This window comes from Maylandia zebra, linkage group LG6, assembly GCF_041146795.1.
Source record: "Maylandia zebra isolate NMK-2024a linkage group LG6, Mzebra_GT3a, whole genome shotgun sequence".
Taxonomy (NCBI): domain Eukaryota; kingdom Metazoa; phylum Chordata; class Actinopteri; order Cichliformes; family Cichlidae; genus Maylandia; species Maylandia zebra.
In genome coordinates this window covers 12,084,070-12,101,419 of record NC_135172.1, presented here as the reverse complement: position 1 = coordinate 12,101,419, position 17,350 = coordinate 12,084,070, and the positions used below count along the sequence as shown (strand labels likewise).

At 41.6% G+C, this 17,350-nt stretch overlaps 1 protein-coding gene and 1 long non-coding RNA gene across 2 annotated transcripts; both read right to left on the bottom strand.

Moving 5' to 3' along the window:
- Positions 1-45: 45 nt before the first annotated feature.
- LOC143419149 (uncharacterized) lies at positions 46-2,475 on the bottom strand. Its single transcript, XR_013099125.1, has 4 exons — positions 2,235-2,475; positions 1,875-2,027; positions 1,397-1,466; positions 46-1,197 (listed from the first exon to the last, which is right to left on the bottom strand). It is a non-coding gene; the product is annotated as an uncharacterized LOC143419149 (long non-coding RNA).
- A 6,770-nt stretch (positions 2,476-9,245) lies between these two features.
- On the bottom strand, positions 9,246-16,390 carry LOC112432475 (leukocyte elastase inhibitor). The gene is made up of 12 exons (XM_076885368.1): positions 16,369-16,390; positions 16,207-16,274; positions 15,792-15,950; positions 15,383-15,504; positions 15,137-15,289; positions 15,077-15,083; positions 12,680-12,797; positions 10,657-10,799; positions 10,199-10,276; positions 9,964-10,053; positions 9,712-9,892; positions 9,246-9,584 (listed from the first exon to the last, which is right to left on the bottom strand). The coding sequence occupies exons 1-12, from the start codon at positions 16,388-16,390 to the stop codon at positions 9,358-9,360; spliced, it is 1,368 nt and encodes a 455-aa protein (XP_076741483.1). The 3' UTR covers positions 9,246-9,357.
- Positions 16,391-17,350: the final 960 nt, after the last annotated feature.

The window sequence follows — 17,350 nt, the reverse complement described above, 5'->3', positions numbered from 1 at the left end:
TGACACCAAGAAGACCCATCCTAGAGGTACGGCGGTGGGATCCAACTGCAGGGATGTGGTCAGATGGCAGTCTGTGGAAATCAGGTGACAGTGAGAGCAACTTGATTTTCCTATTTTGTCCTTCAGATACGAGTGAAAGCCCAGATGCCAGGAGACAAGCAGCTCCAGGAGGTCCTGTACAGCACCGAGGTCCACACTGACCGCTCCTTCTGCTGCACTGGAATGGATATCCTGCCCTGGAAACAGACGTGTGCAGGTCTAGAAGCAGTTTAAATCCCATACTTTTTTGATCTGTGAGGCTCTTAATGTCACGTCTGTAGCCATGAAAGTCAGCTCAGGGTTTCTTGATTCTGATTTTTCTTTGCTGTGTCACATTTAGCTCATATCTGCATTGCCATGCCCTGAAAACAAGCTGCCGAGCTTTAGTCAGGCTCAGGGACAACGGGAGATCTGAGGAGCAACACGATGAGAACAACTAAAACTGAACAAACTTAACATCTGATTACCTTTTTTATTTGTAAGAAAAAGTTTAACGCGCCAACTGTCCACAGCAAAGCTTATTATGACAAGACTGCTTTTATTCAGTGATGTCAAAGTGTCATCACTTCATACCTCTGAACTGACATTAGATGTATTGCATACCTTGTTAGAATTACACTGTTGAAGCATTTGTAAAAAGCTTCTGTCCTTGTTAATTTATGTTTTAGGATAAGTTTTTGGGCTGTGTAAGGTCACAGGTTGCATTTCTGAGCAGAGTAGTAAAGGTAAAGTAAGTGTTTTCAAAACTAGCCACTCAGCATGTGTACAAACAGTGAGAAATCTCTGAAGAAAACCGTTTGAAGGAGCAAGAGCACACGTGTTTCTCCACAGGTTAAAGCCCGCTGACTCCCAAAGAGCAATGGGAATGAAAAACTCTCCTTAGCAGATTAAATCCATTACTTCACACTCTTGAGAACAAAGCACGAAGTGTGTCCAAACCGCGTAAAGAACAGCAGCAGCGATTTATAGTGAAGCAGGAAATCAAAATACAGAACACAGGATGGTGAACCCGAACTCCTAACATAAGAAAAAGTAAACACGGCATGCACGTTAACAAGGGTCTCTGCTGTGCAGGAAGTGAGGTCACAGCTGCTTGGACCTCAGCACTGTGGTTCTGGCCAAACTTTCTCATGAGTGCTACTGAAATGTTCTGGCTTTCTGTGGAGGAGAAACAAACTGAGAGTTAGAGGTCAACACTGGAGACAGATCACTACAAAAGAACCAAATACTGATGAGAGTGCTGTGCACGATGCTAAGAGACATTAGATATGAAGCTCTGAGTCATGAGGGTTCATTCAAAGGAATTTTAACATGCAATCTGATGAGTTATTCTGCATGTGGCCATAGAAATCTTCACCTTTATCAACATCCTTGTTGCCCACGACATGACTGGAAGCAGCAACTATGGGTTTCATTAAATTCACGACCTGAAAGAGATAAAATAAATAAATAAAAACATTTAAGAAAAAAGTGTAATTAAAAATATTTTTAAAATTTAGGGACAAAATGCACAATGTGAAGTAGTTCAAGACATCAGAGCATGTCAAAGTTTCTGCATGTGTTGGATTGTAAGAATAACTGATTTAACATTTAATAAAAGAAATGATTGGTTGGAAGTTTTTCCTTTCAAAGCATCTTTCTAAACATGTGAACAGCTGCTCTTTAATAATCAATATGAATCAAAGACTTCTGTCAACACAAAATAAATGTAAGGAAACACACTTTCCTGTGCAACATCCAGTTTCTATAACTGACGACAAGCTTGGACCACAGTGATCTAAACTCATCCTCTACATTGGAAATGTAAACAAATGTAAATGTGGTTTTTACTGTACCAGAGCAGGGCTGTGTGTGTAGAGCACAGCCAGGCAGCTGAACACTGTATGGTTCTCTTTTTGGTCCTCTTCGAGCGGGAGACGAGCCACCAAAGCTGGCAACACCGGTCAGTGAACACATTCAGTTTTCAGGCCCCTCTTCTGTGGAACCAGCTTCCAGTTTGGATTCGGGAGACAAGATTTCAAGATTAGGCTTAAAACTTTCCTCTTTGGTAAAGTATATATTTAGGGCTGGACCAGGTGACCCTGAATCCTCCATTAGTTATGCTGCAATAGATGTAGGCTGCCGGAGGATTTCCATGATTCTCACTCACTATGTGTTAATAGACCTCTTTGCACTGAATCATATCTGTTATTAACCTCTGTTTGTCACGTCCGCGGTGGCAGACGTGTGGAATTGGAGATAGGACCCAAAATGCGGCAGCTCTGGTGCAGATGAGTATTTATTTAACAAAAGAAAATACAAACAGCAATGGCGTGGGTGAAGGTGAAACAGGAAAACCTAAACTGGGTAAAACTAACAAAACAAACCAGAAACGAAGATGCAGGAGGTCCGGGGAAATACATACGGAGAGACGCAGGGAGAGCGAGGAGAAACAACACAGACGAACCAGCAACGACTAAGACAGAAGACAAGACTTAAAAACACTCAGAGAACACAGGGAGATCACACACAGGTGGGGGACACAGCTGGGAGTGATTAACGTGACGAGACTAGGGAGGCAACCTGAAAACACTCACATAAGATGCAGACCTTCAAAATAAAACAGGAAACACATACACGCAATGACACAACGCAACAACGTCACACAGACTGGGGAACACATAGGAACATGAAAACAAAACCCAGAATAATAATAACTACTAAAACATAAACACAGAGTCACAAACTCCGTCACTGTCTCTCTTCCACAGCAGGTCTTTATCCCATCTTCTTTCTCTCTCCCCAACCGGTCGCAGCAGCTGGCCGCCCCTCACTGAGCCTGGTTCTGCCGGAGACCTTGGGGGCCATTCAACTGGCCCACGACGACCAATCCACTTTCCAGGAAACTGCTCATCTAGGAATGCTCGGACCTGGCACCCATAATGTGGCGGTGCACCATCTTGCTGGAAAAACTCAGGGAACGTGCCAGCTTCAGTGCATAAAGAGGGAAACACATCATCATGTGGCAATTTCAAATATCCAGTGGCCTTGAGGTTTCCATTGATGAAGAATGGACCCACTATCGTTGTACCCCTTAAACCACACCAAACCATCACTTCTGTTGTTCCAACAGTCTTGGAGGGATCCATCCAATGTGGGTTAGTGTCAGACCAATAGCGGTGGTTTTGTTTGTTAACTTCACCATTCACATAAAAGTTTGCCTCATCACTGAACAAAATCTTCTGCATGAACTGAGGGTCCTGTTCCAATTTTTGTTTTGCCCATTCTGCAAATTCTGTGCGCCGATCTGGGTCATCCTCGTTGAGATGCTGCAGCAGCTGGAGTTTGTAAGGGTGCCATTTGTGAGTAGCTAATATCCGCCGAAGGGATGTTCGACTAATGCCACTCTCCAGTGACATGCGGTGAGTGCTATGCTGTGGGCTCTTGCTGAATGAAGCTGATGTTTCTTCATTAGTGACAGTTTTCTTGCGTCCACATTTTGGCAAACCCAACACTGAACCCGTTTCATGAAACTTAGCAAGCAGGTTGCTGACTGTAGCATGGGAGATGGGTGGTCTTGTAGGGTGTCTTGCATTGAAATCTGCTGCAATGACACAGTTGCTGCGTTCACCAGATATCAACATATTTCGATCCGTTCCTCACATGTTAACTTCTTTGACATGTCAATGGCTGTGAACAAAGAGAAACTTGTAAATAACTCATGAAAGAATAAAGTTACGTTGAAACCGAGCACACCATTGTTTTTCTTGTGACATTACTAATAAGTTTGATGTGTCACATGGCCCTCTTCCTGTCAGGATCCTGGGTCTCCTGACCCAGCATTTTTTGTTCTTTGTGACTCACATCTTTAGGTCAAATATTATTCACAAGCATATTAATGAAGTTTGTTTCACTTGTTGAATGAGCACATGTGATCCATGCTGTCTGAAATGTAGTGATTAGGATCCTTTATTGTATTATGGCCAATGGTAACTAGTCCAAACAAAAGGTTAAATAAACTTGGCCCCGCTAAGCTGCACCGATAGGAGACTCTCTCCTGCCAGCAAGCGGTTAATCACCCATCTCTAACCCTTGAAATAAACGAATTTTGCACAAGAGTCGGAGATTTAAGAAGAACAAAGTGCAAATTGACAAATGACTGGGGAAAAGTATAGACAACCATATTCTATCAGTAGTTGGGGTTAATATTGACATTTGTAGACTTAAGAAAATACTTATTAGTTTAATTTTAATATGGAACAGGGAAAAAGCAAGGAATGTAAAAATACCCACCAGCAGTAGGAGGGGTCACTGACCCTATAAAAAGATGGCTCAGATGCACCCCGGGTAGCTTTTTGGCCGCTGTTTGTGTTGGTTTTTGATCTGCATGCACTCACGGCCAACACCCTAGGGAGCTTTTTTTTGTTTTTCCTTTATTTTGCTGAACTTGACCTTTCAGCAAAACAACTGGCATAGAACGCTGCTCTTGTCATGTGATCTTTGAGTTTTTGATTTTAACTGGCACTGGACGTAGAAATCAGCTCCTTCTAACCTGAGCGAAGCTTGAACCATTTTTAAGATTTGTGACTCAACTTTACCCAGATACAAAAATGACTGACACTGAACTTTTTAAGAGATGATCTTTTTAATGGAGATTTCCCATTTGGGTCCTCAATAGCCTGGCCTTGAGCTTCCTATGCAGGTGTAGATGGAGAAGGAAGAAGCTCAGGAGGCAGCAGACCGGCGTGGCTTGCTGGCTTGTATGAAGCTGATGATCAGCAGTCGCCTCAGTTTTGTGCTGATACAGCTGTTAATAACCGTTCCACAGGTTCACCTGCAGAAAGAACTTGCCACCAACTTCCTCCAGATAGATCTTATTGATCTAAACATCTGGGCTGCATTTGATTTGTAGCAAAGGACAAAAGAAAAGCAAAAGTGAACAAAATAGATTTATTCAGATGATCATTTTTATCTCATGATTAATTCTTTAATTAATTGATTAATTGAAACTTTCTTAATTTAATGAAGAATTACATTTTCGACAATGCAATATCATTCACACTTGTTGGATTCAGCTTCATAGACGACGCTAACGTGTGTATTTGACAAGAAAAAATGATTCTCCTTTTTCGTTTTGTATATGTATTTGTATATCTAAAGAATAATTTAATAAGAAGAAAGAAAATAAACTGTTCTGTTGCATCAGTAGTCAAACCAAAAACAGGATTTTCTCTAAATTCCAGAATCGACCTTATTGGTTTGGTTTTTATTTAGTTGCTATTTTACAGGAGTTGTCTCTCCTGATCTAAGAGTCCAGAAGTTTAGTTTCCAGGACTTTTACTGTGAAAGGGAAGGGAAGGAAGAAACGTGGGTTTGGGGTGGGGGGGGATGTTGCACATGCAAAACAAATCTGAGTTTTTGGTATGACTCGGGCAGTGATGGAGACCAAACCTGAGCTAAACAGGAAGTAAACATTCCACTTCAAACACTTCAGAGCAACAGTGATGACAGTGATGCTCTGCGATTGCTTTAAATGTTTTCTGTTTGCTTTAGTTTTTTTTTTTTTTAAAACATTAAATTAGCTGTCACGTGCATGCACTGTGTCAGAAGTGCATCTGTAGTTTCTCCTGCAAATATCTTCTGTATTTCTGTGTGAATATGTGAACGCATACCAATGCTAGTTGGATATAAATATGTTTGAGCAGACATTCTGTGCTGACCTGCTTTCCTTTGAGATATGAAAAAACAATCCACATAACAAAAGTCTCAAATTTGAGGTTAAATATGGAGGATTGGGGGCACACATTTCACCTCTGTGGTAATTTTAGTAATTAAAGTATTTGGCAGATTAGAAGGCATGCATGGACATATTCTGCTCTCAATCAAAAACTCTCAGTTAGAAGTACTTTATTATAATCATCCATCCATCCATTTGCTTCCGCTTATCCTTTTCAGGGTCGTGCTGGAGCCTATCCCAGCTGTCATAGGGCAAGAGGTGGGGTACACCCTGCACAGGTCGCCAGTCTGTCGCAGGGCTAACACACATACATATTCATACACTTAACTGTAATTGGACACTGACACATTTTATACAGCCCCATAGTGTCCAAGATGCAATAAGAAACTACAACAGAAATGTTAAACTGGGAAACACTGGGAACAGAGAACATGCAACCTGAGAGACATGAGGCTAGATGAGCAGACACTCTGACAAAGAACAAGGGGGGACTTTGAAAATAATAATACAGGAAACCTGACAAACACAGAAAAATATCAATAAAAAAAAAAAAAAAAGAATAATTTACAAGATACAAGATGCAAAAAACACAAAAACATGATCAAGCTAAAGCTCTAAGAAGGCAGTGAGTCCTGTCAGTTCAAACAACTGGATAAAATACAATATTAGAAAATGTTAATAGGGTACTGTAGGGCTCTTGTGAAACACTTCTAAACAAGCATGTTTACTCTTTTTATTGAAAGCTGTAGCAGGCTGTATGTGTAAAATAGCTGCCACTTTATGTGCTCCGTGGTTTGAGTCATAATCCAATTGAACTACTTTTTCTTTAGATGATATTTGTTGTAAGGGTTGATTAATGAAGTATCATTGTGTGTTTGATGTGTATAGCAACTGTAGGACTTTATAAAAGAGCAGCGACACAACAACTGACAGTTGTTTTCTTCAATAACTGAAGGATTTTATTGCAAATTGTATCAGAAATATTAAATACATTCAACCCACAAGCTCAAAACAGAGACAAACATGAACCTTTCTGTGGATTGGTACAGATGAATCGAATTTTGGGATGCTTTCATCTCTAACAATTCATCATATTGTACTAGTTTATCACAGGAGCGCCTGTAAAACTTGAATCTGCAAGTATTGAATCTACACCGTATCCCACTGCAGCACAGTTCAGAGGTCAGTACTTTAATGCTGTAACTGGCTGAGCTGAAGCTGAACTAAAAGTAAAGAACAACTGAAATCCGTTCACTATATTATGCAGAAGTGGGTAACTGCATGTGTAACAGTGCATTATGTTTTAAACTCTGATTGTGTCACATTCGAACAATTACAATATAAATGCAGTGAAGTCTTGAGCTAACAGAATTCATAGTTTGGGGTATTAATTACTGTTGATTTTTCATAGTTTTCAGTTTTGTTTCAATTAGTTTGCAAATGCAGCACTTTAAATGTCCTTTTTAAACTTCTTTGTAAAATAAATGTCATATTTTCAAGTGTGACTTACCAGTTTTTTCACTGATAAGTCACTTTGTTCCCTCATAGTACTCGTCCTTTGTATAGTTCTGTATTATATAAGATGTCAGTCCCAGTCTAAGAGGATCAAACCCTCCTTTTGTGCCACAGGATCCCAGACAGAATCGGTTCGAAATTCTTCTGGATGAGTTCAGACAAAAACATCACGAAAATGGACAACAGGGAAGATCTGGAACATGATGTTCCTTGCAGGCTTGACGATGTGATGTTTGGGCAAACACCCAACCCTCCACCTCCTCCTCCTTTGCCCACTGGAACACCTTTCCCCCCTCAGCCAGCAGCAGAGACTGGGTGGTTTGTTAACAACACCTTCCCGGGATCTTGTCTTCCTGTATCTCAGCAGCAAGTTCCACTCGCTGTTACTCCCATCATTATGAGGCCAGCTTACTTGTACAGAGAGCCAGGGACAGATAACCAGGGACCGCTGAGACAACCAGAGGTAGTGGCAGGTGTCATTAGAGTTTAATTGATAAAAGTGCTTAAAACTTTTGCATGCTTCAGGCCAACTGAAGGAAAAACTGTTTTGTTTGAATGTAAAATCAATCTGCTGTCACCTTTCTTGTATTTGACCCTTAAATAACTTTGCTGACCAGTAAACTTCTTCACTGTCAGTGAATCCTAATTCTTAAGACTAACTAAGAAGAATAAATCTATGTATGAATGTCGTTTTGAGCACATCTCCTCTTTCTACTGATCAATTCTTCCACCTAGTGGATAGATGATAGTATTGCAGCTTGTCTCGTCACCTGTTGTGTGTTTTGTGTGCTCCAGAACCTGCGTCCTGTTGGAGTACTGTACGTAAAACACACAAACACTGGAGTGAACACAGCTGCTGAACATCTCTATATTCATAACTTCTTCCTGTTATCTCATATCTGTCTCCCTTCATCTGTGTAGGAACGGTGTACAGATGTATGAGTATGTCACTCCTGCTCCTCCACCTAACACCTCCACTCCAAACTAAGTTTGCTCTGTTGCTTTGGTTCACTGATCTGCAAGTATCTGTCATTTGTTTGCAGATGTCTGCAGGAATTATTGTAATGATCCATTAATGGTGCCTGATTTCATTCAGTTTTACAGCTTGTCTCGTGTTTTTGAACTGCTTCCCTCACAGTTGTACACAGTGCTAACATGTGCTCTTACTCTGTGTTTTATTCCTGAAGAAAAAGAAAGTGCATTCACTGAATTGCCGTCAACAACCCCCATCTTTTGCCAACTAATGAAAAACAATAATTTCATTATAGACGATTGGACCGATTTCAATTGAATTAAACTGTTACTCCTGTTATTTCAACATCTGTCTTTGTGTAAATAAATGAAAAAACAAACAAAAGATGCTTCTGTCATAAGTTACAGCAGGATGAAACAACCTTCATGTAGTTCTTGTTTTTAACACTGCAAACCTTCTTTAGTTCTTTTGTTTCCTTTCATATTCAGCACACATCTGTCAGTGTCCACTAACTGTCAGGGAAAAGCCAGATAAAAACACTGTGGGGTCTTTTGGGACACGTGCTCGTTGGGTTTACTCATAGATATCAGAAATGATCTGTTCTGTATTCAAAGGATACACGAAGGACGTTTGTATTAAATGCAATATAGCGACTGATCATATGCTGCTTTCTTTGGGGGCTTTTCACCACCATGTTACACAAATCCAGTTTCTAACTGAAAAGAAAATCCTTCACCATTTTCTAATCAAATTCCCTGGTTTCCCATGTCAGAGATGTCATGGCTGAAAGGATCATCGCATATTGAGCTCAAAGCTAAACTCTTGTGTAGGGCCTCTTTCCATGTTGTACCATTCATTTTAAAAAGTCCTGGTAACAAGAGACAGAGGTGACTTGATGTATTACAGTTACTTCCCAATTTACAGAAATGACGTGACTTCTGACATTTTCCTAGCAGGAAATGTGCTACTGTGGGACACTGAAAGAATAAACAGCAAGGCACGTTTTGTTTTAATAACTTTTCTTTACTTCATTTGTATGAACTAGGTTTACCTTACAAAATCTTATACTGTATATAATGTTTTATGTTTAATTCATGTCAATGTCAGCTCGTGTTTACTCGGGTGAGCAGTACCGGCCCACAAAGAGAATGCTCTTGGTGGGTTTATGTCGGATGAAGAAGATGAAGGGATGGTCGGCAACAAACTCAGCGGGAATCGTTATAGAGCGGACTTCCATGTCAACCCCAGTGGCAGCAGCAGCCTCAGCTCCTTCTTCATTTACATCCACCAAAGCCTTGTGGACAACTTTGGACACTATCAGGTCATTTGCTGGAGACATTCCTAGTAGATGAAGAGCCCAGAAATCAGTTGTGTTTTTTTCTTTACCAGATGATGTTTTGCAGTTTTTGTGCTCTCAATATAACTGTATAATTGATTCAGTGTGTCTCATTGGTGCAATATTTCTCACCAGAGAAGTCTCTCTTGTAGATGTCAAAAGCGTTCTCCATTCCCATGTTGGTCAGGATTTTCTCCAAGTCATACTTCTCCTCCATCTTAAATCGAGGGAGCTTGACATCAACCTCGTTGGGGCTCATCATGTCTGGGCGAGTCCAGTCCACAAAGTTCTGATAGGTCAGCTCCTTCTCCAGCTGTGTGGATACAGTGTCACTAGCTTGTCTGATTGAAACTGGACATTAAAGTACTGGTAAGTGCATCTTACCTTTTCCAAGCCTGTGGTATCATCTTCTATGTCATTAGGCAGGAATATGAGCATGCTGAGGTCATTTCCTTTATACGGCATCTCAAGAATCTGTCCAGAAACATTGTTTTTATTTATTACTCCATCAAAGATGATCTGACTTCCTAATCTAGAAATTTAGGCTGATATTTGTAAAAGACAAGTTTTAGATCATGCTGGTGAAATCCTGTAATAAGCTGAAAGTGATGGATGTTACCTTGCAGTTGGCCTCAGGAATGGTCGCAAAAGGAAATTTACTTTTCTGCTGCATCATCTTCACCGGCTTAGTGTCGTTCTGAAAAATAGGGGAGACAAGAGAAATGTTTTTTGTGTTTAGTCTCAAAATGATCTCAAAAAGTTCTGTCATGGTTTTATTCCAGCCATTGAGTGGATTTGGATGTAGAGCACACGTCACAACACAACTTGTTCTTGTTAGCCGAAGTTTGTGATGTGCTGTTGTTTGAGATTTATTTGAGAACTTATTGGATATTACATGAATAATAAACTGCATTGCATAACTGCATAAAGTTGGAAAGTGATCGTCCTAAAAGCACGATTTTATCCCCTCAGAGCTCCAGGCTTTATGTTCTCATTCAGCAAAGTCCACAGCTCGTTTGTAGTATGACAGATCAAAGTATAACTGCACCATCCTATGCTGCCTTTCTGCACTGTTACCTTGTTCAGTCGAAAATGCACATCAGCAGTCTTCTCCTCCTTAAACTGCGTGTTCCAGCTGCCCTTGAAGTAAATGGCATTCACGAGAACCAGCTTCGTCAGGCTACCCACTGCATCCTGGCTTAGCAAGTCCTTGATTTTATCTGGTAAAAAGAATTTATGAAAACTATTAACTATTACCAAAGATGCACTAGTTACTGTACAACATCTTCAGCTATAAAATCAGAAAACAGGGCAACAGCAAGATGGTCTTTATTTTAAAAAAAGGGGAAAAAGCTTTATGATCAGTATAACAGGGAACAAAAAACAAAAATTCAAGCGTAGGCTTGAAGCCACTGAGGTGGTTGTTAGCGGGGGTGACGCGATGCTTCTGGTATGCATGAATTAATTAAACAGTCCAATAACTCCAGCAGTACTTATCTTGTCCTTTTTGGTCTTTGTTCCAAACATTTTAAGATAAAAGCGCAGCGGTCACAAACGTTTTGCCTTCTTATGATTAACAACACACCTGACGCTGATTACGTGCGTCCACCTTAAATACCTTACATAAACCTACCATACAGGAACTTAAAAAGGTGGAATCCTCAGTGGTGCTTGGTGCCACACCCTCAGGGACTTTAATGTTATATAAAAACACTGACAGCTCAATATCTGCCTCAGTCACTCTCCCTGATCCAGCTGAGTCACCAATAGGAAAAATCTGCTTTTCACAGGAACTTGGTAACAGCAATAAGAGAATACGTAGTTATTCCAAGAAGATATCGTCTCTCTCCCATATATAACATCTTATTGGAACCGATATGTTCCAGATATCAAGTGGAAGACAGTCTGGATGGTCCCCCATAAATATTTGATTGTAAATAAGGTGAAAGAAGTCTCATTTAAAATTCTACATAAATGTTATCCAGCCAGTCACTACATGGTCAAATGTAAAAGGGACATAAATACTAATTGTACTTTCTGTGGGGATCATCCAGAAACTGTGACGCATCTTTTTTGGTACTGTTCTTTTTCACAGAGATTCTGGAAGGAATTTAGCAGGTTTGTTATTGTCCATATTTTAAGGGAGTTTTCTTTACGATGGGAAAATGTTTTATTCTGTTTGTTTAAGTTCCCCAAGAAGTATGAGAAATGTTTTTTATGATGAATTTGTTCATACTTTTAGCTACATTTTTTATCCATAAATGTAAGTTTACTAACAAAACACCATATTTCTGTCATTATTTTAAGGATGTGGAAATGTACATACAATCAATATCAGACTCCACCAACACAAAGGCTCTCAAAACAATACATGTATGTGAATTCTTATAATTGTTACCTTTTTCTTTTACTCTTGGCTTTTTGTGTTCATGTTCTGTTGTTTTGTATACTTCATCTGTTCGTATGTTGTATACTCATTGTTTGTTAAATAAAGTTTAAAAAAAAAAGAAAAAACTTAAAAAGGTTACCTCTAGCGGCAACATGAGGTATCAACCCAAAAATGGCTCCTACAAAAATAATGGGATTAAGATTGTCTCATTTCCAGCAGGTGGCACCACAGTCCTATAACCCTCATAGAAAGTCCTTGTATCCTATTATTATAGATGGTAGATTTATAAATGGCCTGTATTTGTATCGCGCTTTTATAAAAACAATGAATGAATTTCCTGCTGCACTTAAGATAATATAAAGATATAGAATCAATAGCAGCCAATCCTAAATGGGCCTGAAAAATAAAAATATGTTAAAGACACAAGTGATCAAAGTAGAAGTACCCATCACATAATATAATAAGAATAGAAGAATTGGCCTGCTATTTACAGCAACATACTGCTGTGATGGTTTTATTAATAGCATGAAACCAAACAGTAAAACCCAGAGATAGTGCTGCTTAATACTGAATAGAAATTAGACTGGAAGAACTGGAAACAGAAAATAATGTGGACGGTGGACAATCCGGTAATAATGTCTCAACTGAACACAACACAACTGATCCCCAAGGATTTACAGTGGAGATCATTTAAAGTTACATTATGCTTACCTTGTGTCTGCTTCTCCACCCAGCTGTTGATGTGGACCCTGGCCTCCTCTGCATTTCCTTTGAAGTCCACAGACTCGAGCTCAGCGTTGTAATGCTTTTTGGTGCCTTTTAAAAATTCCTGGAATTGTGAAAATAAGTCACTCGAAACAGATTCAACAAACTACGGAGACTTCAATCAAGTTCAGTCACTGTGTTAAAACATTTTCAGTCCTTTGGATGCAGTTGAAGCTTGAACTAACCAGTCAGCCTTTGTCTAATAAAAGATTAAAGCAAATAGCTTGTTGGATGCCAATTTAAGTAGCCAGCATAGAAAAATACACAGATTGTGGGTAAGCTGGTTTGTAACGTTTCGGTTCAGATGGCAGCAGTTTTTGCTGACAAATGTAAGTTTTAGTATTTCTAAGTATTAATAAATTATTGTTTTACTTCTTTATATATTTCTTTATACTATTTGCAAATATTTTAAAAGTTTAATCTGCTGTGATGACTGGAACACAAAGGAGAGAAATGGTGCCTTGTCTCTTGTTATGAACTGTAAATAGCTAAGTGCTTAGAGCAGCTGGTCCTAGCACACTTCAAATCCTGTCTCCCCCCCACCCTGGACCCCCACCAATTTGCATACCGCCAGAACAGGAGCACAGAGGATGCAGTCTCCATCGCACTGCACTCTGTCCTCTCACACCTGGACAACAACAACACCTACGCCAGAATGCTGTTTATAGACTTCAGTTCAGCATTCAATACAATCCACCCCTCACAACTCATCAGGAAACTGACAGACCTGGGCATCAGTTCCCTCATCTGCAAATGGTTACTGGACTTCCTGACCAACCGCCCCCAACATGTCCGGCTGGATAACCGCTGCTCATCTACCATCACAATGAACACCGGTGTACCACAAGGCTGTGTGATGAGCCCTTTCCTCTACTCCCTCTTCACCCACGACTGCAGACCTGCTGATGGTTCCAACACCATCATTAAGTTTGCAGATGACACCACGGTGATTGGCCTCATCAGTGACAACGATGAGGCCGCCTACAGGGAGGAGGTGGATCGTCTGGCTGAGTGGTGCGACACAAACAACCTGCTGCTTAACACCGAGAAGACCAAGGAGCTCATCGTGGACTACAGGAGGAATGCTGACCCACATCCACCCATCCACATTAAGGGGACGGCTGTGGAGCGTGTGAGCAGCTTCAAGTTCCTGGGAGTCCACATCTCCGAGGATCTCACCTGGACGACCAACTGCTCCAAGCTGGTCAAGAAGGCTCACCAGCGCCTCTTCTTCTTGAGGACTCTGAGGAAGAACCACCTGTCCTCAGACATCCTGGTGAACTTCTATCGCTGCACCATCGAGAGCATCCTGACCAACTGTATAACAGTCTGGTACGGGAACTGCTCTGCCTCGGACCGGAAGGCGTTGCAGAGGGTCGTGAAAACTGCCCAGCGCATCGCCGGAGCACCACTTCCTGCCATAAAGGACATCTACAGGAAGCGGTGTCTGAAAAGGGCTGGGAAAATCATCAAAGACCCCAGTCACCCATCACATGGACTCTTCACCCTCCTGCCCTCTGGGAGGCGCCACAGGAGCCTCCGGACTAAGACCACCAGGTACCGGAACAGCTACTTCCCCACAGCTGTCAGACTCCTGAACTCTGCCTCCTGACATCTGACCCACGTTAAACTCATGCACTGAACATACACACCCCCACAATGGACAACTGTACCCTCAAACACACAATAATAACATGGAGTGAACCACCACTCACAACCACTAGCACTTTATATAGCCTCTGTAGAAACTATCTACACCCTCACTTATCTTAACTGCACTACTGTATAGCTCTGTGTAAATAATCATTCTGTACATTCAATAATCTTTAATCCTACAACTGTTTACAACTTGCATAGTTGCCGGGGATTCCCATGATGCATTGAGTTTTTCCTTTCCAGTCACCTTTCTCACTCACTATGCATTAATAGACCTCTCTGCATTGAATCATATCTGTTATTAACCTCTGTCTCTCTTCCACAGCATGTCTTTCTCCTGTTTTCCTTCTCTCACCCCAACTGGTCGCAGAAGATGGCCCCGCCCCTCCCTGAGCCTGGTTCTGCTGGAGGTTTCTTCCTGTTAAAAGGGAGTTTTTACTTCCCACTGTCGCCAAAGTGCTTGCTCATAAGGGGTCATATGATTGTTGGGTTTTTCTCTGTATCTATGAAGCGCCTTGAGGTGACTTTTGTTGTGATTTGGCGCTATATAAATAAAATTGAATTGAATTGAATTATCTGAGGAAGAAGCAGAGTTGGTTTGTTTCCAGCTGAAATCATCCAGGCTCAGGAATTTGAATCGATCCACATCATTTCTGCTTGAACTAGAGAACATGAGTGTCGACTTACATTTGGTCTGTGAGACACATGTCATAGTGACAGTATTTGGGTTAATATGGCATTACTCACCCTGGTCGCATTTCTTCAATATCAGGCACCAAGTTCAGGAACTCGTTCTTTGCAGCCCGCGCAAGGTAGGAGGTCTCCAGAGTGGGAACCATCGGGAAGTTTTCACAGTCTGAGCAGGAGGGACTGGAGGCACGTGAGCTGTTCTCAGGGGTCCTTTAACACAAATCACACCAAGTTAGAATCAAATAGATAACCTGTCAATAACCGTTTGCAGATCGAGGTCAATGTTCCTAAAAATATGTTTACTTCTGGCCCATGGAGCCACAGCGCGAGTCCGAGAGAGAGGGGCAGGTAGAGGAAGGGGTGAGGGTGGCACTGCTGAAGCTCGTCACGGATGGATCACGTCCGATCGGTGAGATGAGAGAAAGCTGAAGTGAAACAACAGCAGGATGAGGTAGACGTCAATATAGGAACTCCCTGATGTGACACAGAAAGGCTATTTTTTTATTTCTTTGTATTATTTCTCACCTTGCAGTCACTGATGCTGTTCACCAGCTGCTTGTATTCAGTATTGAAGGTGTGTGTCAGAAGGCGCAGGCACTACAACACAACAGGAACAAGACCGATCAGCTCCGAGCAGAGAAGGAAGAAGGCAGCAACAAGAACGCCCACTAAGCCCACGTTTTTCTCACCTTGGTGGCCAGCTCCTTCTCACGCTTTCAAAGGTGGTGCTGGAGATCTGCGAGGAGACGGAGGTGGATGTGGACAGAGTGCCGGAGCTCACGCTGGGGGACAGAGACTCACTCAGGGACTTGGTGGTGGGAGCTGTTCCCACGGGAGCCGCCTCTCCCAGAAGGTGACGGGTCTTTTCCACCTGGACGAAAGATGGGGGCGAATGTGAGGTGGGGAGAAGAGGGGAGGTTAGTCATGTAAAGTCTGTACTCTAAGAAAAAACTTTTTAGAATAGCACTTTGGTCTTTGAGCTGAAAAGTCATTTTTCCCTCAATGATATTAAACAGATTTATTTCTTTATGAATCTTTTAAGGCCCCACCTCCTGCAGCTGCTCCATCTTCTCCAGCTCCCACTGGTGCTCTAGGATGAGGCTATCTCCTCTGGGCCTCCAGCCGGCCAGGTTCTCCTCTCCACGCACATAAGCCACTGATGTGTCCAGCACCTTCCTCCTCCTCCTCTGCATCCCTGCTCAGGACATGAGCCCTCATTAGGATGAAGCTCTCCACAGAATTATGATAAAACAGCTGCCGTTCTTTAAACATGTTTCATGGCCGCTCACCTGAGCTTCCAGTGTCAGACATCTTACACAAGCTCAGCTCGTAGATCCCAGTCACTCGGTTGTTATAATGAAGCAGAAGTTTTGAACAAGGAAACTTTGTAACGAAATGCCAACGACCGCCTGTCTGTTTTCAGGGCTGTATTTGAAGCCATGCTCCAATCAGGCAAAGTTTTAAGTGTTGCACATTTCGATGGGTTTCTTTCAGCTGACATAGTTTCCATTTGGGTCATGTGGTGTTAGATACCCCAGCGTGTGGTCAGAGGGTGAAGAGCCCGGACGATTAGTGGGATTTTAGGTGTGGTGTAAAAATGACGCTGCAACTTTAAAAACGTTGTTGCTTTAAGGATTAACGTACAACCATACTTGGGCTGAGTTTGACACTGGTTCTCTTCAGTAATTAAAATAGCTTTAACACATGATAAGATCAAATGTCAGCTACACTGTGACAGTCGAGGGGCCACACTCAGATATATTTATTCGCTTGTTCTCTTTGTGTGATAAGAGTTTCCATCTGAATTTAACCCCTGTGTGGGGCTGATCTTTCATTTCATTTTATTTCAAGCTCAGATTCTTTGCCTTTGGCACATTTTCTGTGACGAGACTTCAAACCATTCCCACCGTCCTTATTAATCAACATGGTGAAGTGATTCTTCGCAAGGTGATGGGATAGGAAGAGTTTCAGAAAATGAGGCCTTTTGTCTTTATTGGAGAGGTCAGTGCAGACAGGACGGATGGGGGGAAGGCGAGGGGGGAATGACACACAGGAAACGGTGTTGGTCAGACCCAAAGACAGGCGTGGGCAGTGAGGACTCTCACCTTCAGACTCACTGTCTAATCAGTCTGACAGTGAGTCTGAAGACAGAGCAACCCAACACACGTTACTATGTTCATCATCATCATCATTGTTTATTTATATAGCACTTTAAAAACACACAAGGCTGACCAAACTGCTGAACAATAGAAACATAATAGATACCATAAG